Source organism: Nycticebus coucang, chromosome 2 (assembly GCF_027406575.1).
Source record: "Nycticebus coucang isolate mNycCou1 chromosome 2, mNycCou1.pri, whole genome shotgun sequence".
NCBI classification, from domain to species: Eukaryota; Metazoa; Chordata; class Mammalia; order Primates; family Lorisidae; genus Nycticebus; species Nycticebus coucang.
This window is the reverse complement of record NC_069781.1, coordinates 12,772,307-12,797,460: the sequence shown is the minus strand read 5'-3', so window position 1 is coordinate 12,797,460 and position 25,154 is coordinate 12,772,307. Positions and strand designations below refer to the sequence as shown.

Sequence of the window (25,154 nt, the reverse complement as noted above, 5' to 3'; positions counted from 1 at the left end):
TAGGGAGTCCGCACCATCCATAGGGTGCTTGATGTGAGAGTGTCTGCAGGAGAAACCAAGGGCCATGCTTGATACTAACCCCTAAATCCCAGCCCCGGTCCTCAGATGTACCCCCTGCCTGCCATCACACACATCTTTCAGGGAGTATCTGGGCAAAAACAAAAACCGAAACACAAAAAAAAAACAAAGCCTCTTGATGGCAGCCTTGCAGATAAATACCAGCCTGGGCTAGCCAACTGTGGGTGTGGCTCACATGTACCAAACGTCCCCCCCTGGTGGGAGCAGGATCAAAAGATGATTGTGGCAAAATTCCTTTAAGATAATGGAGCAAAGCTCCCCCCTGCAGAAGCCAGATGGGGTTGAAGGGCCAGGGAGGAGGTCTCTTTGTCCTAACCGGTCTGCCAGTGCTCTCCAGGGCCCAACAGCCCCTGATCAATTTAGCAAACTCGGTTTCCCTGGTTTACGAAGCAGAGAGCTTCCCTCCGATCTCCATGGAGGACCTCTGGGGACCCTCTCTTCTCCCCCAGTTGACACCCACTCAGTTTCTCCCAGTCACTGTTGTCAGGAGCAGGGGAAGGGATGATCTCTGACCCAAGGGACATCAAAGCCCACCAAGGAATGCCAAACCTCCTCCCAGACTTTGCTTTTCAGACTCCAGGACAGACAGCTGGGAGCAGGGGGACAGAAGAGGGGTCTCAGCAGCTGCCTCCCGGGGGCACTCTGAGAAGCAGGCAAGTGCCAGTGGCTGGCGGGAGCCACCCCACCTCAGCCAGGCCCAGCTGGCCTTACCCGCCTTCCCAAACACACAGTGTCAGAGCTCAGGAGCAGGGGCCTACAGAAGGGGGCTCCTGGGTTGGCATAATCAAATAAACCATCTAGAGGGCTGGAAGGTGGCTGCACCCCGTGGCCCCGGCCCTGCCCAGCCGGCCCAGGCTCAAGTCTGCTTGGCTTGCAGCATCTCGATGAGCAGGTTGTTGCGGGGCATCTCGTTGCCCAGGTGCTTGTGGTACAGGTACTCCTTGGCCTGCATGCTCAGGGCCCGCACCTCCACCAGGCACAGCAGCAGCTGCTGGAACTTGTCCCCGCAGTGCGGGTAGTGGCACAGGGTGTAATCGAGCAGGGCAGCATTGGCCTTCTCCTGAGCATCCTTCACTAGGCTGTGATTATTCAGAAACTTCACATCTGCAAAGGGAACAGCTTGGTTACCATCCTGTCACCATCCCCATCAGGGTCAGACCAATACTGTCACCAGCATCACCAATACCACTTTGCCTATGAACACCAAAGACACGGGCATTGCCACCATCAACCATGCAACCACAACCTCCCATCACCATTATTCTCACTATGGTTAACAAATGCCACCACTGTCCTCAGTCACCAGTACCTACATCCTTGTGGCTTTCACAAACACAGACACTGCCGCCATCAGCCACCCAATCACAGTCACCGTCATCACTACCATTGTCACCATTGCAATGGTCATGATAAACATCCAGAGTCACCCAAACCATCTCCAGCCTCACAAGTATATCCTGACATGTTATTTAACCTCTCACCTTCCTCATCAGCAAAATGGGGTGACAACAGTACCTATTTGGCAAGATTATCATAAGAATTTGGGGAGTTGATATGTAAAAAGTGCTTAGAAGTGTCTGGCATGTGAGAAACTCAGGTCTGTTGATGTCATTATTATTCCTGCTCTCACCACTGCTGCCACTGCCAATACCATCCCGGCCACCATGGTCAACATTATGTGGTTGCCAACATCACCAATGCCTCGTCCCCACCACCGTGACCTTCAGCATTACTGTGCAATGTGCACCGTGCACTGTGAGTGAAGGGTCCTATCTTATGAGGTGAGGCATGAGGACCAGAGGCCCCGTTCTAGAGAACAGTGGGCACTCTTTTGGTCTCCAATAGAGAGGCTCCCGTCCTGAGGGGACATAGATGTTCATTGCAGCAGTACAGACGCTCCTCAGCTTACCTGAGTCCCAATCATGAGCTAAAAATATCATAAGTCGAAAATGCATTTAATGCACCTAGCTTGCCAAGCATCGTACCTTGGCCTACCCACCTGAACTGCCTGACTTCCATTAGGCTGTCGTTAGGCAATGTCATCTAACACAGTCTATTTTATTCAAAAGTATCTAATGTCGCATGTACTAAAAATGAAAATCAAAATGGCTACATGGGTACTCTAAGCATGCTGTGTACCCAGTGCAAATGGCTTTCCCACCATCATAAAGTCAACATATCATGAATGGAACCAAGGCTGAGCCAAGGGTTGTTTGATTTTACAGTGGGAGGAGGTGGTCTAGAAGGCCATGTGGTGGCTGCACCCCAAGAACTATGTGCAGAAGACAGAAGTGATGGGGAAGGCAGAGCACAAAGCAAATGGATGGATCTTTGAGCTGAGCACGGGGCTGAGTGGAAAACAAAACACATAAAAAGAAGACCCAGAATGAGATCTATAAGGCAGGGCCATTTACATAAATTAAAAGTGCTTGTGCACAAAGCAGACGTTATGTAAGAACGGGGACAAATGGGAGATGCGTGTTGAACGTGAAGGAATGGCTCCGCGTGGGAGGGAGAGGAGGGCTTTGGCCTATGCGGACTGCGGTTGAAGCACCCCCCAGGTCCAGGGAGGAGCACAATGTCTCTGGAGGGAGACAGGCCAGGTTCCAATCCCAGCCTTCGTGTAGGAGCAGTGGCCCCCTGATGAGTCCCTGTCCCCTTGCAGGGAGGGGATAGGTGTGGGGAGAGCCTGGGTCAGTTTCTTGTCACCCTATTCCTCCTCTCAGCTTGCAGGCCTCCCCCACCTCCTGAACAGACTCCCCTGTGGTACCCTGACTGGTGGGGGCCTGGGGTTAGCAGGCATCCACAGAATCAGCCCCCGGCCCTCAAGTCCTAGCCAGCCTCGCCTGGGACATGGCGACCAGAGGCTCAGAAAATGGTCATTTCTCTGCTTCCCCGCTGTCCCTATCACCCCAGTCCTGCTGCTGCGGGGGAGTTCAGAGCCAGCATGTGTAGCCCCCAGCTCCTTAATCCCTCTTAACACCCGCTGCACCAGAAGAGCTCCCCGCTCCTGGCAACCCTGATCCCCGGCCACCCCCAGCACGCCTGCCAAGGCCTATGTTGTCCAAAGTCGGATTTAGGGAAACCGGAGCTGGGCCCAGAGCTGGGCCCGGGGCAGTTGGCAGGATCTGGCCTCCATCCTCCACCCCCACCCCTGACCCCTTATCCTCCCTTCAGGGTCATTCCTTCCTCATCTCCCCAGAATCACCACTTGCCCATAAGCCACCTTCATTCCAGTTGGAAGTTCTCCCTTGCCCAGAGAGGTACATCTGGATTTCAGCCCTCACTCCACCCCGGCCTGGGTGCCCTTGTGCAGCGAGCATCCTGTCCAACTGTACATAGCAGCCCTACTCCCTAACCTGGCCTGCCCCAGACACACTCAAAGGTCATGGGAAGTCACACCATCCAGCTAGGCTTCTGGGGGCAACAGATGTCTGCTGGCTCCATCCCTATCCTAACCTCTTCCCATCCTTCTCCGGTCCCATTTGCCTTCACTTTCCACTGTCCCTGTCCCCCAGAGCTGGGCAAGTCTCCTGATAATCATCTTCTGACAATTCACAAGAAGTCTGGGGGTCTAGAGGACAGGGACCAGCTCAAGGCCACAAAGCAGTAAAAGGGTCTGCAGGAAACAGCTGGGGTGGGGAGGACTGGCCGGAATGCTGCCTTTGGGACAGGGGTGGGAGGGGTCTGGAGAGGACCAGGGCCTTGGCTTTACTAGGATTTACTGTTCCCAGCTGCACAGTACCAGGGACTACAGTGCCGGGGGTGGGTGCAGACAAAGACAGGATTCAGGTGCAGCCCCTCCTAGACATTCTGTGGTTTCTCAGCTCTCAGCAGGCTGGAGACCCCGACTCCCCCCATGAGGGCAGCTATCACGGGGCTGGCAGAAGGAAGCATGGTCATGAATTGCACCCCAGGAACTGCAGTCTAAAAGTCTGGACCCAGTTTCCTGGGCACCCACCTGGCACCTTGCACCCAGCTCAGATAATCCCCCACAGACATCCAGACACGCAGGGACAGACGGCCCCAAGGCTCACAGAGTCAGGGCGTGCCTGAGGCACACAAGGGATACCCAGGCTTCTCTCACTGCAAAGTCCAAGCCTCCCCCTGTGGGCAAGCAGGGCTGGGTCCCCCTGCCTGGCGGGTGAGTCAAGCTTGGCCACCAATTCCTGGGGGATTGGACATAACATTATATTCCACCCAAGAGGTTCCACCCCTGGGGACCCAGGGTTACCCCACAGAGGGTACTCTGGCCCCTAGACTTGACTTTCTCCTCATTTGAGAACCTGGGCAAGTCACTCCCCTTCTCCAGGCTTCCATGGGCCCTCAGGCTCTAAAGACCCTACGAGATGATGGGTGTGACAGCCCACAGCCCACTGAACATCATGTTCTTCCTCCACGAACCCGGAGACGCCCCTGCCATGAGTCAGGGGTTCAAATCCAAGCTCCACAGTCAGCTGTGTGACCTTGGGCAAGTCACTTCCTCTCTCTGAGTTTCACTTTCCTGTCATCTGCAGTGGAAGCAAATTAACCTCTACCTCACAGGATGGCCAAGAACTGGACCTCGCCTGTGTGCCCAGCTCTGGGCCCTGAGTGCCCACAGATTATGGATGGGCACGTTGGAGACAAGCCTGCGCCCCCACAGCCCCCCAAGCGTGCTCGTGCTCAGCTCCCCTGCAGTGCTGAGGCTGGGCGGTGGAAGGGGGCTGGGAGATGCCAGCCCCACCTCGGAAAGCGGCCCTCAAGCTCTGTGGAGCTGGGGGCTCCCAGGTTCTCAGAAAAGCCCCCTTTTCACGGTTTAATTGAATATTTGAATAATCCTTTCATTCCAGCGAGGCATAAAGAATGTTGTCCCAATAGCGGTGACTCAGGCAGGCGCCCCCGCGCACAATGGCCCCTCGAGTGGGGCTGCTATTCAGGCCGCCTTTTGTTGGCGCGGAGCAGTGGGTAAATTGCAAACGCTTAAGGGAATGCTGCTGCCTCCGCCTCAATGGGAGTCAGGAAATCGAATGTTAGGTCAATCCATTAAGCTTCGATTAAGTCCTCGGCGGAACAATGCCAGCCGGGCCCATCTTCATAAACACCGTGATTGCCAGGAGAGAGGCACTAATTTTAATTAAACCTCCTTACCTGCCTCCGCGCCCTCCCTATTTAGACGCCAAATGGCACCCTTATGCAGAGGCAGGCGAGGAGGAGGCGCAGAGGGAGCTGCAGGGCGGGGCGGGTGGGGGACCCAGAGCACAGCCCTCAGGTTCAGGCTGCCAGCCCCAGGAGGAGCAGCCCCCAAGGGTGACACCCCGCATGCCAGCTGGAGGTCTACAGGCAAGTGGTGAACTCCCTGGGGGCCCAGCTTCCCTGGAGGCCTAGCTCTGGGGGATCACCAGCTCTAGGAGGAGCTGGGAAGGTACCCTGTGCTCCAAGCTCTGGGGCTGTCTGCTGCACCCTGCCACAGCCTGGCCTCTAGCAGGGCCCCCTTTCCCAGCTGCACTTAGAAGGGCCTTGACGAGATGCAAATTTGATCATGTTACTCCTGCATAAAATCCTCCCCATGGAAGGTTCTGGACACATGGCCTGCCATTCAAGGCATGACACTGCCCCTGTCCACCTCACCAGCCCCCTCGCCACCCATACCCAACTTTCAGGATTTCCCCATAACTTTGCACAAGCTGTCCCTTTTGTCAGGAATACCTTTAATGTCATTTGCTTTGTTTCACCCAGAGCTCTCCTAGACTCCTACTGCAAGGCCCAGTTCACAGGCTCCTCCAAGAAGCCTTCCCTGATGTCCCAGGTGGAAGTGCTTTCTCCTCTCTGGCCGGAACCCATCACCGGGCTGCTCTGGCTCCTCTCCCAACCCAGCACTTGCCAGCCACAGCCTCTGTAGCTCTTCCCTTACCGCTCACCATCAGCGCAGCCAGGCCCAGGTCCCAGAGCCTCTTCTTCCTCCTCCCCTGACAGCCCCAGCTCAGCCAGACCCATGTCCCTGTGCCCAAAGATAAGGCATTGTGCCAGACAGACACAGCCTGTGATCAGGATGGGAGATTGTGACCCGGTTCATTCATAGTTTTGTTCATTAATTTGTTCATTTGCTCATTAACTTAGGATAAAAACAACTCTGACACACACTTGTGATGTATCAAGCCAAGCGTTGAGCCCTTTGGGGAAATTTTCTCATTAAATACTTGTAGCAAGATAAGGATTATCAAGATGATCATTTTGCAGGTGGGGAAATAGAGGCTCAGAGAGCCAAGTGACTTGCTTAAGGGCACACAGCCAGAAAGAGACCAGATTTAGACTTCAGATCATCATCCCTACCTGGTCCCCTTTCCTAATCACTGTAAAACTCTGCTTCTCTCTCTCTCACACACACACACACAAACACACATGCGGGCATGTGAGTATACTCTCACCCCTCCCCTAACCCCCCGCAGCCTGTTCCGGCCAAGCACTGGGGTCTCTCCCATCTTTCCAGCCTCAGCCACCTCATCTGGAAAGTGGAATGAAGCTGGTGGAAGCAGGGCTGGGCCTGGACTCAGAGAAGAGGGTGAACTCAGCTCTATCACCTTCCTCACCCCTCAGGGAAGGGGGATCCTGCACCTGTGCCCATGTAGTGGTCAGAGCTGGGCTGGGCCTGGTAGTCCAAATGCCCAGGGCTATAGAGGGAAGCGAGGTTAGAGGCCAAGGTGTTGTCTCCGCTCCTCAGGGGGTGCCTAAGAAGAAATGGAGCCTTGGCCAAGGAGCTTGGTGGCCCTGATAGCCCACCCTCCCTAGAACCCTCCCCATCAGGGCAAGAAATGTCACTCCACAAACCACCCACAACGCCAGGCATCCCTCTAATCCTAAGCCCCTCTAAGCACCGCCCACCCCTCCAGAGCCCTCCTGTTCCCTCATCTACCCAGCTGCCCCCAATCACACACAAATCTCCAGGGGCCATGGCACATAAGAAACCACAAGTGTGTAAGAGTTCATAGTCTTCACTCAGAAGTACACACACACACACACACAGAAACCAAGGCGAACACACACAAACGTCCTGCAGTCTCCACACAGACCCCAGACACACATATTACGGCTCTGGCCTGTGCCAGTTTTCAGGGCCTGGCAGGTCTCAGACACAAGGTTGGAAGGAGGGTGCTACAGGGGCAGAGGTAGAAGGCAGTTTCCCCTGCCTGGCCTGGGCCCCAGGACTCCTGGGAGGATTTCAAGCCCTAGCTCCTAACTAGCTGCCCAAGGTTCTGCCCTCCTCATCTGATGGTAGTCATCCCCTATCAACCCCTGAGAGCCTTGGCTGGTGTCCTGACAGCCCTAAGGCGGCCTCCAGCCACCAGCCCCTGTGTACCCAGCCTCACAACCATGGCAGGCATCCCATTTGCCTGAGCTCTGAGCTCCCACTTTTCCTTAATTAACCCCCTCTCCCAAACACCCCCACTCCACCCACTGTCTGGCAGGCATGCCTTTGCCAGTCTATGGCTGTAATGCCAGCTTCCCCCTCCCCAGGTGACAGAGCACAAATCTCTGTTCCATCCCATCTGCACTGCTGCAAGAAGATACATCCACCCAGAAAACTCCTACTCATCCACCAAGACCCTGCTCAGGTGTCCCTCTTCTAGAAAGCCTGTGAGGCAAAGCTCTGGCTCCCCACACGGGGCTCCTCCAGCCACTCCCTTCTCTCTGTCCCACCCGGAACTGCCCAGGTGCTTGTCTCTCCCAGACTGACAAGGACCAGCACTATGCCCACAGAGTGGCTGGCTGCAGGGAGAGCACTGGTGACAGTTTGCTGGTGATGAGAGTCCGGAGACTGGATGGTGAGCTGGGGAGCCCCCACTTCCTCTTTAGCCTACATCTCCCTCCTGCAGGCTGTGCCTGGTACCAATCACCTATGCCAGGGGTCCTCAAACTGCGGCCCACAGCCACATGAGGCCGTGTGATTGTATTTGTTCTGTTTTGTTTTTTTACTTCAAAATAAGATGTGTTCAGTGTGCATAGGAATTTGTTCATAGTTTTTTTTTTAAACTATAGTCCAGCCCTCCAACGGTCTGAGGGACAGTGAACTGGCCCCCTGTTTAAAAAGTTTGAGGACCCCTGACCTATGCTCTGTCTCTCCCCTCTGGAGAAGGCCAAACCCAAGAGGGAGGGATTTGGGGGGTTTTTGTTCACTGCTATATCCCCAGTGCCTTGCTGTATCCGCCTGTGCTTATGGAATGAATGATGAATGAGCAAATGAATTAATGAGTGAGCAAATGAATGAATGAATGCATACATGCACAAGCAAAGATATCTGCAGACTAACAAGCTAGAGTAAGAATTTGGGATCTGACCGGAGATCAGGGAAAACAGGGACCCTAGGGTGGGACCTGGGGAGTAGAAAGTCCCCACATTTCCTCAAGTCATGTGGACACTTATGGTCAAACAGAAATATACCAGATTCTCAGAAAGGTCCTCATCTCATGAGGGGCAGGTCTTAGGCATCATCTTGGCCCTCTGTGCTTCCAAACAGAGAAATGGGGGTCTAGAGAGGAAGCAGCCAGGCTGTGGCCCGGGGACCTCATACCTTATTTGCTTGGGGAGGGGTCCTTGCCCCACGGAAGCTCCATCTTAGCCATTCTGACCACAGCACAGCCACCTCCCTGGGCCGTGCCCGCCCTTCCACCCCACTGCTGGCTGCTCCCACTCACCGAGGCTGAAGAGGATGAGGAACTTGAGGCAGACGAACTCCTGGCGGTCCAGCTGCAGCGCGTGCAGCTGTAGCACCAGCTCCTGCGCCCGCAGCACCAGGTTGTGCAGCAAGGAGCCCGCCTGTGCGGCCACGGTGGTCAGCTCCACCTGGGCAGACAGAGAGATGGGTCAGGACAGCAGGGAGGGGCTCGGGTCAAAGGGCACAGGGCAGGAATCTGACCAGGGACAAAGGGGGGTGGATCGGAGGCCCCCATTAGTGGGTAGGTCAAGTGTTCCGGTTTGGGACCTGAGCCAGGTGTGGGAAGGCATCTCTTCAGGCCCCTGGGACACTGCCAGGACCCCCAATGTTAAGAGCCCACCCTCCAAGCTCCCCCACCCCGCTGGGCCCAGAGCTGAGGAAGCCCATGGCCGCCTGCTGTCTGCCCCTCCTCCAAGCAGCAGTGCAGTGAGCAGACACCAGGCAGGTGGGCACAGGAGTGCGCTGAAGGGCTTTCCACATGGAGCACAGCCACTGCTAGGCCCACGGGCACCAAGGGCTCAGCTCTGTAGGGACCAGGTGTCATGCTGGGGTGGGAGTGCCAGGGGAATGGCAGGGCTGCCTGGGGACATGTGGATATGTCCACAAGTCTGCCCAGGGCCCCACAGCCTCACAGGTGCACACTCAGTCACAACTCGGCTCACAATTCCACACATGTCCAAACACATTCACAGGGTTATCAACTCACGCCATGAAGAGAAGGCACCCACACATGTGCACACACGCCGGTGTGGTCACACTCACAGTACACGGACACCGTGTGTGTGTTCACATTTACGTGGTGACACCCACACACCTATGGGTTTGGAGATGTTTGCACTATAAAATACAGGTGTGCGCACACACACACACACACACACGGCATTCCCAAGGCCACAGAGAGATGAGCTGACACGTCTCAGACCTGTGTTTCCACTCACAGGTAACCCCAAAGTCACCCTCTGAGGACCAGTTTTCCAATGCCCCTGTCCTCCGCCCCCAAGGCCTGAGACTCCAGGATGAGGACTAAAGATGGGGACAGAGGACTGCAGATGGGGGAGACAGGGGTGGGAAGCAGAGCCTTGGTCTCCACCTGCCCCACAGGACCCATCAGCCACCCTGGGGTGACACTGCTGCCACCAGACTAGACCCAGGCATTGCCTCTCCTCTCTCTGTCTCTCCCTCCCCTATACCTCCTCTCACTAGTTGGGGTCCTCTCCTTGTCTGTGTCCCCTCCCAGGCCCCCACTTTCTGCCTGCCATCCAGCTCACCTCTGCTTCCTCAAATACAGCCCCCCATCCCTTCCATTTACAGCTGCCATCCCTGTCCCACCCGGCTCCAGGAGCCTCCCCTCCCCCCGCCCATCCTTCATTCCGAATTCCCTGTTCTGAGGGGCCCAAATTCTGACTGAGCTCTTTGGAGCCCTTCACCCATTTGTCATTCAGGATTGGGGACCTTCGAGGTCTTGCCCGCTAACCCAGCCCCAGCACCCTCCAGCCTCGTCTCTCACGCACCAGCAACATTGGCGACTCAGCAGTCTAACCGTCCCTCCTCCCCCACCGAACCAGTACCTCTGTCCCCGCCTGTGCACTGCCCCTCCATCAGCTTTCACCACGCAGTCATCTCCAATTTACTCTGCAGAGACCAGTTCCACCATCACCTCCTCCGGAGCCTTCCCAGACCATCCCTCACACCCGCTGAGCTGCTCCCCCAGAGCAGGGCTCTCAGGGGCTGGCTCCTCTCAGGCCGGGGCCAGGACTGGTCAGAGAGGTCAGGCTGGGGCAGACACAGTGGGGTCTGTTACCTCCTGCCCGGTGACCAGCAGGATGCTGCCCTCCTTGCCATGCTGGATCTGGCGGTAGATGTGGTCGAACACCAACAGCTCACTCCAGCAGTTCTGCAGCAGGGTCATCTGGTCAGCCACCTGGAGGGAAGAGGCATGCAGAGTCCAGCTGGGAACCTTCCTCTCATCCCTCTTCCTCCCAACTCTCAATTCAGAGACTCCTCTGTGGTGTGTGACCTTGGCAAGCTACTCACCCTCTCTGTGCCATGTCTGTCTACCTATAACAGAATCATGGGAGAGGGTCCAATAGGTGCTCGGGGCTCCCCAGCTTATAAGTTGTATGACCTTACGCAAGTTCCATAACCTTTCTGTGCCTCAGTTTTTCTATCCATAAAGTGGGCAACATACTTAGAAGATGGTCTGGCACATATCAAGACCTCACTAAGAGTCAGTGATTGATGTCCATGGAAGTGCTCCGCAGAGGACTCTTTCAACTGTGAGGTAAGAATATTATTAATTTTAATACTGTGCCCATCTGGCCTGTGCTCACCCTCTGAAAGCTCAGTCACTGAACAAGGAGTCATGGGGAAGAAACAGAGCTTCCCTGTTCCTATGCAGAGCTTCAAGACTCTGGCCCACGGTCCGGCTCAGGGAAGGAGAGGGGGGACAGAGATGGTCTGACATCCAAAGCACAGAACAGTGACAATGGCAGATTCTGGGTGCTCAGGCTGCAGGACTGGCCCCACTCAGAGTGTCTTCTGACTCTGGGAGACCACTGCATTCTAGCATGGCAAAGGCAGACATTCTCGACGATGGCAAATGGGACTCAGAAGCAGAACCAGGGACCCAATGGCTCAAGTCCCTATTTTTCAAATGAAGAATCTGCCACCCAGTGAGGGCAAGAGACTCTCCCCGGACCGCAGGGGCAGAGTCAGACCAGGGCCATGGCTGGGATCCCTGGTACCATCTTCACAGTGACAAGCTGAGCCCTCTGGGTATTCGGGACTGCACTGGCCCTGCAAGTCTTACTAGAAAGACACAGCACAGACTTTCATACCTCTTGGCACATGTGGCTCCTCAGCTGCCATCTGCCCAACAGATACGTCCCAGGCATCCTCCTGGGCCTCGCCCCATAGTGACGGCAGAGCATCCTAGCTAACAGCACTGCAGCAGCCCTGCAGCTCTGTGGGGTTGGTATAGTTATTACCCACATTATGAAGAAAAGAAACTGAGCACAGAGAGGTCAGTTTCCTGTGCCCATGGTTACACAGCTTGGTCTGGCTCCAGATACAGGCTCTTGACCACTAGGTGTGGAAAAGACCTGCCCCTTGGCCTCCTTCCCATCCAGGAATTCAGTCTCTTACAGGCTCCTTACGTCCACGAAGCCCTCACTGATTCCTCTTCCTTCCTTGCTGCCCTCACCACCCTCTGGACCTGGAATCTGCAGCATCTGCTGGCACTGATTTAATGCTTGTGTCTAGCCCAATGCCTGTGCAGTGTGGGAACGCAGGACTGACCCCAGTCCAGAGCAGTGACGGACATGTGCTTCCCAGGAAAGGCACAGAGAGCTCAGAAAGGCCACTCCTACCTGGAGGCAGCTGCAGCCTCTGCTAAGGAATAACTCTTTTCTAGGGGTAGAGCCCCCTCCCTCCTCTCTGATCCCCTTTTCTCCTGAGTACGTCCCTGGGGCTTCTGTCCCCAGGCAGACTGAGGGAGAGAAATGCGAAGGTGGACAAAGAGAGAAGTGAGCAGCTGGACACAGACAGGCTCCTCCAGGCCCAGGTTGCCCACCCCTTCCCCAGCCCGCATGACAGACAGCAAGGGGGAGACCAGGTCATTGCCTTCTCTGTCCCTTCCCCCTGGGTCAAGTGCCCCACCTCACCCTCTCCTCCAGGCAGAATGTCCTCCCTAGAGCCTCCTCCCTGTCAGAACAGAAACCCAGCTGGACCTGCCCTTAAGGGGAAGGGCACAGGAGAGACTGAGAATGGGGCAAGGGGTGGATCACAAAGACGTCTGTCCTTATCTCTGCTCAGGAAGTGGCCAGCCCCCATGGAGTTTCCAGCAGAGCCCTAACACAGCTTCCAGGAAGGAGGCAAGGCTCAGAGAGCACCTGCTACCAGACATGGTGCCTGGCACAGTCCTAGGGACATGTTCCCATATGATAGATAAAGGTAACACGCAGGCAGTGGGGCTCTGCCCAGATGCCCCCTACTGGGTCCATCTATCTTCCAGGGATCCCTGGGAATTGCCTGAGGCCCAAGTAGGAGGCGCCTGCCCAGGTAGTCACAGAAGCAGCAAGAAAGATCCAGGCCCACCTTGAGTGACTCTGATGGAGGCAAAGGGGGAGGGAGGTGAGTGGGGCCAGGCTCTGTCCCTACCCCACTGTGGACTGCAGGAGCAGACACCCTTGTATCCAGACTGAAAGAGCAGGGGGTGGGGAGGTGGAAGAAAAGAGATAAAGGGAGAATTAGGAGATAAGCAGGCGGAGCTCTGGGCACAAAGCAGAAGGGGTCACAGTGACCTGGCTGGCCCAGTCCGGGGAGCAGACTCTGTACCCAGACTTCAGTCTCTGGGATGGGGGCAGACCTGCCTGGCGGGGCTGAGAGGGGTGGCAGGAGCAGAGAGAGAAATATGGTGGCTACAGCTTCGGCATCACACACTTTGCTGGGCCTGGGAGCACAGTTGAGCTGTCAGAGACACGGGGCTCTGGATGCCTTCGTGGGATTTTCCTCCTCCATTCTCTTTCCCAGCTCAGATGGCCTGTCCCTCTGTCTGCATTTTCCCTCTCATGCAGTCACAGCACGGGACATCGGACGGTGGCACAGAAGTTGATACCAAAGACCAAAATCACAGAGGCCTGTTGTCAAGTTCCAGCTGTGCCACTTACAAGCTGAGTGACTTTGAGCAGGCGACTTTACTCCTCTGGGCCTCAGTTTCCTCATCTATAAAATGAGAGGAGTTTAAATAATATTCACCCTGTAGGGTTGTTGTAAGGGTTTAGTGAGTTAGGGCCAGCACAGAAGTTAGTGGGGCTACAGATGGTAAGTTCAGTTAAGTGGGTCACAGCTCCCTCCCTGTCTGTCCCCCCCTGCTGCCGAACCCTTTAATCTGCACCCCACCCGTGCATGCACCCATGCATCCAAGTCCCACACCAGCCATGCCTTCTCCTCTGCCCTAATTTTCCTATTCTGTGAAATGAGAAGAATAATCCCTCCCTCTCTTGGTTAGAGAAAACATAAGCACACAAGTTGGGTTCTGTGGGCCCACTGTTGGCTGTCCTGGCCAAGAAATCTTTCTTGCCAGTTGCAGTCACTTCTTCCCTTGGATGGACAGGTGGCCCCAGAACATTCCCCACACAGATGAGCTCATGTGTGTACATACACACTCCTTTCTTTAAAAGAAAACCAGAGGTCTGTAGCTGCCAGTCCTTCTCCACAAGAAAGCAGGTGGCTAAGAGGCTCACTTAACCAAAAGAGTTGGTTTTTATCTTCCAAAGGTTTCTTCCTAAGCTAAAAGTTTCGCCTCCTCTACCCTCAGGCCTCCCTGCCACCCCAGGAACAAGGATGTTTGCAGTCCTGGCCCTTGGGCCCCATACCACAGCAGCCTGGCCTGTCTGCTCGGCTCATCAGCCACCCGCCCCTCTTGCTGGCCTGCCACAAATCTTTCTGGGGCCTTGACACTTTGCAGCCTGCCTCCAAGGCAGGGTATTTATGGGTGCCGAGCTGACCTCTTCCAGGAGGCACCCTATGGAGTCCCCTGGGGTCTGATCAGTCTAGAGGCTGGAGGCCAGTGGGCTCTGTAATTCTCCAATGGCTGACACGCTACAGGCTGGCCATGGCACTTTTCTGACCAAGTGGTCAGTGAGCCATAGTTTGTCAGCCTAGGACTGACAGAGTAACCGCTGCTTAAGTGAAATAATATAAATGGACAGTTAAATCTGTTGCCATTTGAGGGTGACCTGATGTCGAGATGGGTCATTAGGCACTCTTGCCCCCTCCCCCTCCTCAGTCTTGCATCCTCCCAGCCCATCCTTCACGGTGGCTGTGCAGGAGGCTGACTCCTGCACTCCAGACACAGCCCTCCCCACCCCCAGCAGCAGGTAAAGGAGATAAGAACTTGCATTATAAGCCAAGAACAAAGTAGCTTGTAAAAAAAAAAAAAAAAAGTGGGCCCTTCTTGTCCTAGAACTCAGAGGAACATGGGTGCATGCAAGGGTGGGGTGCAGATTAAAGGGTACAGCGGCAGGGGGGACAGACAGGGAGGGAGCTGTGACCCACTTAACTGAACTTACCATCTGTAGCCCCACTAACTTCTGTGCTGGCCCTAACTCACTAAACCCTTACAACAACCCTACAGGGTGAATATTATTTAAACTCCTCTCATTTTATAGATGAGGAAACTGAGGCCCAGAGGAGTAAAGTCGCCTGCTCAAAGTCACTCAGCTTGTAAGTGGCACAGCTGGAACTTGACAACAGGCCTCTGTGATTTTGGTCTTTGATATCAACTTCTGTGCCACCGTCCGAAGTCCCGTGCTGTGACTGCATGAGAGGGAAAATGCAGACAGAGGGACAGGGAAAGAGAACGGAGGAGGAAAACCCCACGAAGGCATCCAGAGCCCGGTGTCTCTGACAGCTCAACTGTGCTCGCAGGCCCAGCAAAGTGTCATGACCATCACAGAGAGCCGTGTGGGCCTCTGTGCCAAAGACCTGCTCCCAGGCCAGGCTCTGCACTGGCCCTGCCTGCCTCTCCAGCCCTGCCTCACAGGATCGCTGGTAAGTCCTAGAAGACATAACTTTCCACACATCAAGCCCTTAGCCTATGCTGTTGCCACTGCCTGGAATGCTCCACCTTTTCCGACTGCTTTCTAGAAAGGCACAGACGTCCTCAGCTACAGTTGTTAGCCGTAGTTGTGTGCTCTCCTACTGGGATCCCTTTGCCCCTTCCCCTGCTCTCTGAGCCTGGGTACCCTGCACTGGCGTTATCTATATGCAAGTCTGTCTTCTCCGCCAGTGTGCCAGCTTCCTGGGTCCAACTCATTTTAATGTCCCCAGTGTCCAGACCAAGGGTAGCTCCACACTCCAGAGCCAAGGAGTCCCCTATTCTGTCCACTAAGATATGTCTTGTCTGGAGGTGAGGAGTTGAATGGTCACCCAAAAGGGAGACCAGGGTCACATCCCTGTCACTTTTCAGTCTCCTCATTTCTGGGCTTTGCAAACAGACCCCAGGCCAAGGCCCATGGGGCCAGTGCAAAAGAACTCACAAGGCGCTCTAAGAACCGGGCTGGTAATTATCTGCAAGGCCTCTTTATAGAGGATGGTACCAATGGTTTATAGTCTTTGGCTTAATCCAGAAATTCTGGGAAGGGGAAGCAGGAAAGTTTGGACCACAGAGAAGCTAGAAGCAGGAAAAAACACTCAACAAAGCTGGGACAAAAGCCCTTCCCATCCTGCGTGAAAATCCCCAGGAGACTAGGAAGGCGGCCAGAGGAAGTGCCCTGCCCCTGGATCCAGGGTTCTGGAAGGCCGGGAATGCCCTCCTCCTCCCCCCTTCTGCAGAGGGGCTCATGGGAAGTCTGGCGGGGAAGGCTGGCAACCAACCCAAGGGGCTTGGGACCCTCTTCCCCACCAAGACCTCCAGCTATGAGAAGGCAGGTGGGAATGCCCATCTGGTCTGGCCAGAGAGTGATCAACAGCAGTGACAGCCAGCTAGGGTAAGAAGCCCACCCACTCCATGGCAGACACATGGCACATCCCCAGGCTTCAGCCATGACAGGTCCGTCACAGAAGAAGCAGGAGCCATCGCCAGCAATTTTTTTTTTTTTTTTTTTTTTGAGACAGAGTCTCACTATGTTACCCTTGGTAGAGTGCCGTGGCATCACAGCTCACAGTTACCTCAAACTCTTGGCTTAAGGGATTCTCTGATCTCGGTCTCCTGAGCAGCTGGGACTACAGGTGCCCACCACAGTGCCTGGCTATTTTTTGGTTGCAGTTGTCATTCTTGTTTAGCAGGCCCGGGCCAGGCTCGAACCTGCCAGCTTTGGTGGCCTTACTCACTGAGCTACGGATGCAACTTTTTTTTTTTTTTTTTGAGATAGGGTCTCATTCTGTCACCTGGGCTGGAGTGCACTGGTGTCATCATAGCTCACAGCAGCCTCAAAGTTCTGGGCTAAAGTGATCCTCCTGCCTCAGTCAAGTAGCTGGAACTGTAGGCGCACACCACTATGCCAAGTTAAATTTTTCTTTTTTTTGAGACAGCGCCTCAAGCTGTTGTCCTGGGTAGAGTGCTGTGGCATCGTAGCTCACAGCAACCTCAAACTCCTGGGCTCAAGCGATTCTCCTGCCTCTGCCTCCCAAGTAGCTGAGACTACAGGCACCCACCACAACGCCCGGCTATTTTTTTTTGGTTGCAGCTATTGTTGTTTGGCGGGCCCGGGCTGGATTCGAACCCGCCAGCTAAGGTGTATGTGGCTGGCGCCTTAGCCGCTTGAGCCACAGGCGCCGAGCCAAATTTTTCTATTTTTAATAGAGACAGGGTCTCATTCTTGTTCAGGTTGGTCCCGAATTGTTAGCCTCAAGTGATTCTCTACCTCAGCCTCCCAGAGTGCTAGGATTATAGGCGTGAGCCACCACACCTGGCCTATCACCACCAGTTCTTTACTCCCAGAGCAACCCAGGCCTCCAGCCCCATGATGTTGCTAGGGCTTGGAGTGCCCACACCCACCTCAATCCCCTCCAGCCAGCCAGGGCAGGCAGTGCCCCCAGGCCATCCGGCCACTTGCCCCTGGAGGAAGCCCAGGTCCAGTGGCGTCAGCACTGACAATGCTGCTCAAGGCTGCCGTGGCCCCAGCAGGGAGGGCAATGGGGCCTGCTGTTTACACCCACCCCTAGAACAGCCAGTGGGGCTGGCCTGAGAAAGCCAAACACTGTTAGAGCTGCGTTAAAGAGGGCCCGTACCGGAGCCAGGGAGGGATGGGCCTCCGCCAGGGTTGTGGGACCTCTGGGGCACTAGAGGGGCAGCACTTCAAAGTGCCCAGGCTTCAGGCCCTTCACACCACGAGGCAGGATGGCGGAGAAGTACTCCCCTATGTCTGGCCGCAGTTTCTCCCACTTCTTTCCTGCTTGCTTTAGCCTCCAGTACCTCAACCAAGGAGGAAAGAAGGCCCTACAGTAGAAGAAGGGGTGCCTTGCCTGGGAAGATCAGTGTCAGCCCTAGAATCTCCCACCTGCCCACCTACCTAGTTCCCTAGACACACACACACACAAGCGCACACATGCATACACACACCCAAACTGTCATACACAAAAGATGCAGGGCAGTAAGATCTTTCACCTTAACTGGAAGGAAAAGGGCCCACAGACACCTCAAACTCAGACATTTAGAGCCCCATCTGTGGCATTTGAGGCTGGCAGGGACTGAGAGTCTCCCTGAATGGAAGGACAGGATGGGCTGGATTCCCTTCTCAACACTAGGCTGGGACCCTGGGGGACAAGACACTCTCCCAAGGACACAGCTAGTCCTTTGAAGGAGTCCAGAGAGAAATGCCAGCAGAAATGGAGCAGAAACAGAGACTGAAGGGGTAGAGAGGAGCACTTGGGGAGAGACAATAGAAAGAGACAGAGGCCAAGATAAAGGAGGAGCTAGAACCCCAAGAAATAGAGTAGAGGGAGATAGCAGGGAGGCTGTGAGTCCCCCAGGAGACTACAATGGAGCAGAAGTGCTCCTTAATGTCACAGTGTGGCCTCTCTGTCCTCAACACTGCCTGAGGCCAGTGGGCAGAATGGCTTCATCCAAGGGATGATGAAAGCTAAGGCTGGAGCAGCCATGGGGATGTGTCTGGTCCGGAGCCAAGTAGTGGGAGGAGGGACTCACCTCCAGCTCCTTGAAGACCATACACCTGCGTGCCCAGTCCACGATGGAGATGAAGGTCTGGTCCGCCATCCTGCACAGGAGGCCAAAGGGCGCAGGCTGGTCGGGACGGCTTTTGACCGGTTCCTGCAGGCAGCCCACGATGCGAGCCCGCACCTGGTCCTCGTCTGGCTCCAGCTGCAGCAGCTGCAGGATGAGCTCAGGCACACTGGGCCCTCCAGAGAAGGGCTCTGAGTAGCCATAGGGCAGCCCGGGCTGTGGGGGGCTAGCATAGGGCTCCGGGTACTCAGACTTGATGGCACGACCAGGGAAGGCAGGGTAGAGGTAGCCAGCCAGGGGCCCATGGGTATTGGGCACAGCCATGGGCAAAGTTGGGTTCCCAAAGTCGCCCAGTGGCCCAGCAGGTGGACCAGAGACCAGGGCCTTGGGCTCAGGAGCATGCAGGCTGGGGGGCAGCATGTAGTCCGGTGCTGGAGGGGGTGGTGGGGCCACCCCCATCGGAGGGCCTGTCTCCAGCTTGAAGCCATTGGCCCGAATCTGTGCCTTCTTCTGCTGCTTCAAGGCCCGGTCTCGCTTGTACATGGGCCCAAACTTGTTCCGGCCACCCCGCATGCGGTCAGCACGCACGGCTGTGGGCAGGGGCAGAGGGTCAGGCTCACCTTCTCCAAGCAACCTTCCAAACCAACCACAGGGCCTTTGCAAACAAATCTAGCTGCATCGCTCCCCTGCTCAATATCCTTTCACAACTCCTACTGCCCATAGGTGAAGTCCATCCCCTTAGTCTGGCATTCAAGGCCCTGCTCAACTTTTTGGTTTACCCCTCCTATGACCCTGTGTTCCTTTACTCTCTGCTTAGCACTTCTCTTGCCTCCTCCACGCTGCCTTTGAAATCCCTTCTGCCCCAAACCCTTTTCTTTCTCTTGTGCTTGCTGAACACCTCAATGTCACCGAAGTATTCCTAGGTCCCTGCCCCAGATATCCTGCTCCTTGTCCACTCTTAATTCTGCTAAGTGTGTATCACGCCATCATGCCCTGGGCTGAGCACTCCCCTGAGCTCAGGTGCTCAGCATACGGTCCCACAGGGAGAAAGTGACAGAAAGGGGTCCTGGTCAGCCTGTTCACATCTGAGTCCTCAGTATCCAGTTGCTCATTGCCTGCTGCCTGGCTCTGTTGAACCCCAGCTGCAAAATGATTCCATCTGGCTTTGAACATGAAGCCAAGTTTAGGGCTGGCTGAAGCTCTGTGCTGAGAGAGGGGATCACTATTGCTGAGTAGATGTTCCTCCACCTGGTCAACCCAACAGGTTCATCTGTGCAGCTGGAGTGTGACCCCACCCCCATTCAGATAAAACCCCACCCTGGGCTCTGAGAGAAGAGAGAGAGCAAGTGACAGAGGACGGCACTCAGCAGAGATGGTGGCCTGGGGGCCACCTGCCTGATCTTCCTGCCAGTGAGGTGGGCAGCTGTGCTCTGTTACCTCAGGCTGCACCAGGGTTTCTGCTGCTCCCAACAACCAGCTCTTCCGGCCCCTCAGGACCTGGGCATGTGAATGTGAGCTGTGGAGATGGGGCAGGATATACTCTCCATCCAGGAGTCCCTCCTCTAGGTGGCAAGACATGTGGTCTGCAGCCCTCAGGGCCACTTGGGGCCTTCTAGTTTGTTCAAAAACTTGAATCAGCAGCTGCCTGCTGGCCCCAGTCTGGTGGGGCGCAAGGCAGAAGCCTACACCTGTTCACCTGCAAAGAGCACACAACTCTCCTGCTGAAACTCGGAGGGGTGGGGAGGCAAGAATGGGGCTGGTCCTCTGGAGGCAACTGTGCAGCTGTTCCTCACTCCCCAGTCCCTTTGGGAGGAATCTCACTGGGTGAATGACCCAAGTGAACCCTTCAGATGGGTGGATGGAAGGACAAACAGATGGGCAGCTGTATGAATGAGGGTGGGTGGGTAGTCCTGCACAGGTAACAGGAAGTGTGACCATAATAGTAGCCAGCCTGGGAGGCATTTATGTGGACCTGGCACCATAGACTTTTCATATATTCTCTTAATTCTCACCCTGACTCATGAAGGAGGGTACTACCTTAAGTTCATTTTTCAGATGGAAAAACTACAGCTCAGAGAGGTTAAGGAATTTGCCCAACATGACCCAGCTTGTAAGTGGTGGCACTGGGGCTTGGCCTTGGCTCTGGCTGGCGTTGGGTGGGTGGGGGAACCCCTCCTTGGGGGAAGAGTTCTGCTGGGGCTCTGCCCTGTGCTGATGCCCCCACCCTTGGAGCCAGGGAAGGGGCCATTTTCCCAGGGTCCGCTTTCAGATGCTTCTCAACTCAACCCAGGCTGGTCCTGAAGGCATCCCCTCCCCCAGGCCCGAGGCCCACCCAGCTCGGGCTCTAACGTCCCGTGAGGGCCAATATCGGCTGGCCCCAGAAACTTCCAGAAGGCCGGTGGTGGCCTCCTCTCAGCCCTCTACCCTCTCAGGCCGTCGGAGGTACTGGGTCGGCGGCCCCCAGGGGCGCGCACCTTCCAGGCGCATCCCCACCGTCAGGCACTTCTGGAAGCGGCAGAAGGGACAGCGCTTGCGCTGCGTCTTGTCGATCTTGCAGCTCTGGCTCTCGGTACACGTGTAGTGCTTGTTGTTCTGCACTGTGCGCTTGAAGAAGCCCTGCGGGAGAAGGAGTCAGCGCTGGAGGGCCCGACCTCGGCTCCTCGCCGGGGCTCCTCGGCGCCCGCCCGTCCGCCCGTCCGCCCGCCCGCTGGCCCCCAGCTCACCTTGCAGCTCTCGCACGTGAGCAGCCCGTAGTGGTAGCCGGACACCTTGTCCCCGCACACGGGGCACAGCTCGTCCAGGTCCTCGTCGTAGGAATAGTCCATGCCCGCGGCGCCCGCCTGCGGAGGGAGAAGCGGGTGACCGCGGGCCTGGGGCGATTGGCGGCGCCGCGGACCTGGTCGGGCAGGACTGCCCCGCGCGGCCGCCGTCCCCGAGCCCCCTTCACCTGCCCGTCGCGCTGCCCCGCTCGCGGCGCCCCAGGCCGGTCACGGGCACCCACGGGAGCGGCCAGGGCAGCCCGGTGCCCGCCTGCCCCGCCTCGGCCCGCCCCGCCGCCCCTCCCAGTGTTGCCCGCGCGGCCCCCGATCTGGGACCCTTGGATTCGATGCGCTTCGATGCAGATTCGTTTGCTTGAGAACAAAACCCCGATTCTGAGAAAACCAGATGGCTTCAGCAGCGGGGAGACGCGAGCGAAGCCCGGAGGAGTGGGGCGCCGGCCAGAGCGTCTCTGCGACCCGACAGAGACGAGGTTGACAGAGACTGAGAGAGACAGAGATAGAGATGGGCCGAGACGAGAGCGAGAGACAGCGACCCGCACTGCTCAGCAGAGAGCGCCCGGGCGACAGCGACAACGCAGCCCCAGTGTGCCAGAGACGCCCAGATGCCGAGCCACGGAAAACAGGGGAGATGAGAGAGAGAGAGAGAGGTGGAAGATTAGAGAAATGAGAGAGAGAACGAGAGGGAGAGAAAGAGAGAGAGACCAGATCAGAGGTAACGAGAGACAGAGGCCCCAAGAGACAGACGCAGAGTCGAGAGACGCAGGGACAAGCGACAGACGGAGACACCAAAAGACGAGGGAGAACTGGGAGAGACCGAGGCAGAGGGACCCAGAGAGACACCGAAGGAAAACCTGGAGAGGCGGAGGTGCCAGCAAGAGGGTTGGGGACCAGGAAACGGCCGGACCCGGGAGCCCGAGCTCCGAGGCGTGGCCCCGCAGAGTCGGACCCGGACAGGGGCCCGCGCCGAGAGAGGCTGAAAACGACGGTTGCCGGGACGGGGAGCGGCCAGGGTCCCCAAGTCTGGAGAGACAAAGCCCGCGCAAGCGACGGCAACGGAGGTGCAGCCCACACCACCCAGACCCAGACGTCGGGCGGAGACAGCGAAGAGGGCGCAGCAGAGACCGCGGGCGCGGGGCGGGGAGGTGCAGAGACCTTGGGGGGCGACCTGGAGAGCTCCGGGAGGCCGAGCCCGGGGCCGGTGAGAGACCTCGGGCGGAGAGTCCAGGTCCCAAGGAAGGAAGGGCGCAGAGCCAGGCCAGGGACCCGAGATGGGGCGCGACGGCGGCCGCAGCCCGCCCGGCGCCCACCTGGCCGCTCCTGCGAGCTGCGCCCGCGTCCCGCCCGCGTAGAGTCCCGCACCTCCCGGCTTCGCCGCCGCCGCCGGCGATGAGCCGCACCCGGGCGCAGCGCCGCCCGCCCGCGATGACGGCCGCTCGGGCCGGGGGCGGGGAGGCGGGGGGCGCGGGGCTGGCGGCGTGGGGCCTCGGCGCTCCCCCACCCCCGCCTCCCCGCCCCCAGCCGCCTCCAGGGCCGCTCCGAGGCGCACCTGGGACCCGGGCCCCTCGCCGCCACTGCGCGCCGCGCGAAGCCACCGCGCGGGGACCAGGGGCCGGCCCCTGTATATCAGCGTGTGTGGTATCCGGGGGCGGAGGCCCGGCCGTGTCCTCCCCGCCAGCGCGGCCCGCGCCCTGCACCCCCACCCTAGCCTGGCTGGAGTCTTCGCCCTCATCCTCTCGGCCGCCCGGAGCCCCAGCGCCTGGGAATCGAGGCAGGTGTCCCGCACCACGGAGCCTCGGGCCATCCGCCTGGGGAGGGAGGAGGCGAGCTCCTGTTTGCAAGCCCAGCTTAGTCGTGGTGAGGGCCACGCTGGTGGTGCCTGTCGTGTTGCGGCGTGGAAATGGGCAAAGGCGGGAGTGGGGACGGTGGCCAAGCCACGGGTTCAAGGCTAGAAACCAGGTTCTCACTTTGGTCTTGCCACATTTCCTCACTCAAGCCTCAGGCAAATCTCTCTCCCCTCTCTGGTTTCAGTTTGCTCATCTGTGAAGTGGGGGTGATGCCTGATCTTCCTGAAGGGTGGGTGGTGAGGATGAACCGAGTTAGTGCGGGCAAAGCACACGCTGGGCAAGGCAGAGGGGCTCCGTACAGCCCCTCTGGAAGATGTTAGGCAAACCCCGCTTCTCCGTGAGCCTCAGTTTGCTGGGCTGGAAATGGGAACAGGGATGCCATTCTTTGCATTTCCGAGATCTAGTGAGGACTGAAGCCACCGCAGGACATGGAAGCTGGGAGAACAGAGCCCATAGGAGGGGTATCTTGGCACCCCTCTGAGCGTCCACGCGGCTTGGGGGCAGAGGAAGGGAGAGCCCTATAGCGTTGGGGACAAAGAGGTTCCCGGGCAACCAGATGACAGAGCAGTTGTTCTGGACTGGGGAATGTCCACTGGGCCGCTCAGATTTTCAGTTGAAGAAACTGAGACCCGAGAGAGGAAGAGGGTCTGCAGGCACCGCCTCCCCTCAGGCACCTGGGGTCAAGAATGTGTTGGAGACCCTGAGGCCAAAAAGCACTAATACCCAGTTTGGGACCAGCTAACCTAAAGGCTCCTTCTGGGCTGGCGCCTAGAGGCCTCGGGCTTCTGCTGGAGCGGGTGCCTTGGTCCTGACAGCCGAGACCCCGCGAGCAGACCGCCGCTCCTCTGCTCAGCCCGCCAGCGCTGAGCGGAATCTGCAGACTTGCAGTGCAAGCTCGGCGAGTCGCTTCTCTCTGGGCCTCAGTTTCTCTGTATATAAAATGGAAACGATTGGCGGTTTCCGTGAGATTACATGGATGTAGCTCGGGTGGGGAAAGAGGAAAGAGAGCCAGAGATAAGTGGAATGGTCTGAGGCCCCCCAGCCCCAACCCCTGAGAAACAACAGCATCTGCAGGACTGGAGGTGGGGGCTCCTACTGCCTCTACAGCTCCTCATCAGAGAGGGGCCCTCAGAAAGTGAAAGGCAGCAGCAGACCGGCCTCTGCTGGGGGTGGGGGAGTGCTGGGGAGTGCTGGGCTAGGGGGTTCTGGCTCAGCTTCCCCAAGCTAGAGCCCACCTGGGGTTTCCTAGACACCAGGCAGTGTAAGCACAAGTCTGGGAGGGGACTCAGGTCTGGGGGGTGGGAGGGCAGGGCTCTGAACCAGCTCCTCGTCCTCCCCCACCTTAAGCCCCCTCTCCCCTCAGGGCTTCTACTATCCCAGGTTGGGAGCCCATGGCTCCCTTGTGGTGCCCCCTCCCCCAGCCCCAGGTTCCAGCTGACATGTGGGGGATTTCAGCCCCTCACCCACCTACTCAGGGAAACAAACATAGACCTGGCCCAGTAATAGAACCTGGACTGACAGATGGACTCTGGAGACAGACGTGGATACACAGGGAGCCTCCCGGACATCTACAGAGATAACACAGACACTGGGGCAAGGAGACCTAGAGACCCGGCACCAGGCCTGGAGACCCACAGGTACACTCATGGGCTTCTAGGCTCAAACCCACTCACCCCTGTGAACACCTAGCCACCGATGGACGGCGGCACCCCAGCAGACCCCCACAAGGCTTGTCGTCATAGGCCTAGTTCCACCCATCAGCACCCAGAGAAGAAGAGGGGGCAGTGAGGTGGGAGGGCAGGTCTGGGGATACCCCTGGGCCCTTTCCTGCCCAGAGCAGTGGGCACTGGTCACTCAGCAGGCAGACAGTGCCTGGCCCAGGCCGCAGGGAGGCACTGAGGAGGGAGGCTGGCCATTAGAGGCCTGGGCCCAGGCCTTCACTTACGGAGCGGAAGGAGAGCTCTCAAGCCGGATGAGGGTGAACAGTGGGCAGCGAGGGTCCAGGGGGAGGCTCCGGCAGCCCAGGTGGGGCGGTGGTGACTGTGGGCACGCAGGAACTTCCTTGCACCACAGCG

At 57.2% G+C, this 25,154-nt stretch overlaps 1 protein-coding gene across 1 annotated transcript; it reads right to left on the bottom strand.

Moving 5' to 3' along the window:
• Positions 1-477: 477 nt before the first annotated feature.
• NR5A1 (nuclear receptor subfamily 5 group A member 1) lies at positions 478-21,289 on the bottom strand. Its single transcript, XM_053559058.1, has 6 exons — positions 21,179-21,289; positions 20,930-21,071; positions 18,420-19,045; positions 10,572-10,691; positions 8,751-8,898; positions 478-1,182 (listed from the first exon to the last, which is right to left on the bottom strand). Exons 1-6 carry the CDS (start codon positions 21,278-21,280, stop codon positions 935-937), a joined length of 1,386 nt encoding a protein of 461 aa, XP_053415033.1. The 5' UTR covers positions 21,281-21,289; the 3' UTR covers positions 478-934.
• Positions 21,290-25,154: the final 3,865 nt, after the last annotated feature.

Excerpts from the sequence above, each read along its gene's own strand:
- NR5A1 (XM_053559058.1), bottom strand. The coding sequence starts at position 21,280 with ATGGACTATTCCTACGACGAGGACCTGGACGAGCTGTGCCCCGTGTGC. Across the intron at positions 10,692-18,419 it reads TGGTCTTCAAGGAGCTGGAG|GTGGCTGACCAGATGACCCT; the intron begins GTGAGTCCCTCC and ends TCTTCCCTCCAG. Across the intron at positions 1,183-8,750 it reads CCTCATCCTCTTCAGCCTCG|ATGTGAAGTTTCTGAATAAT; the intron begins GTGAGTGGGAGC and ends TTCCCTTTGCAG.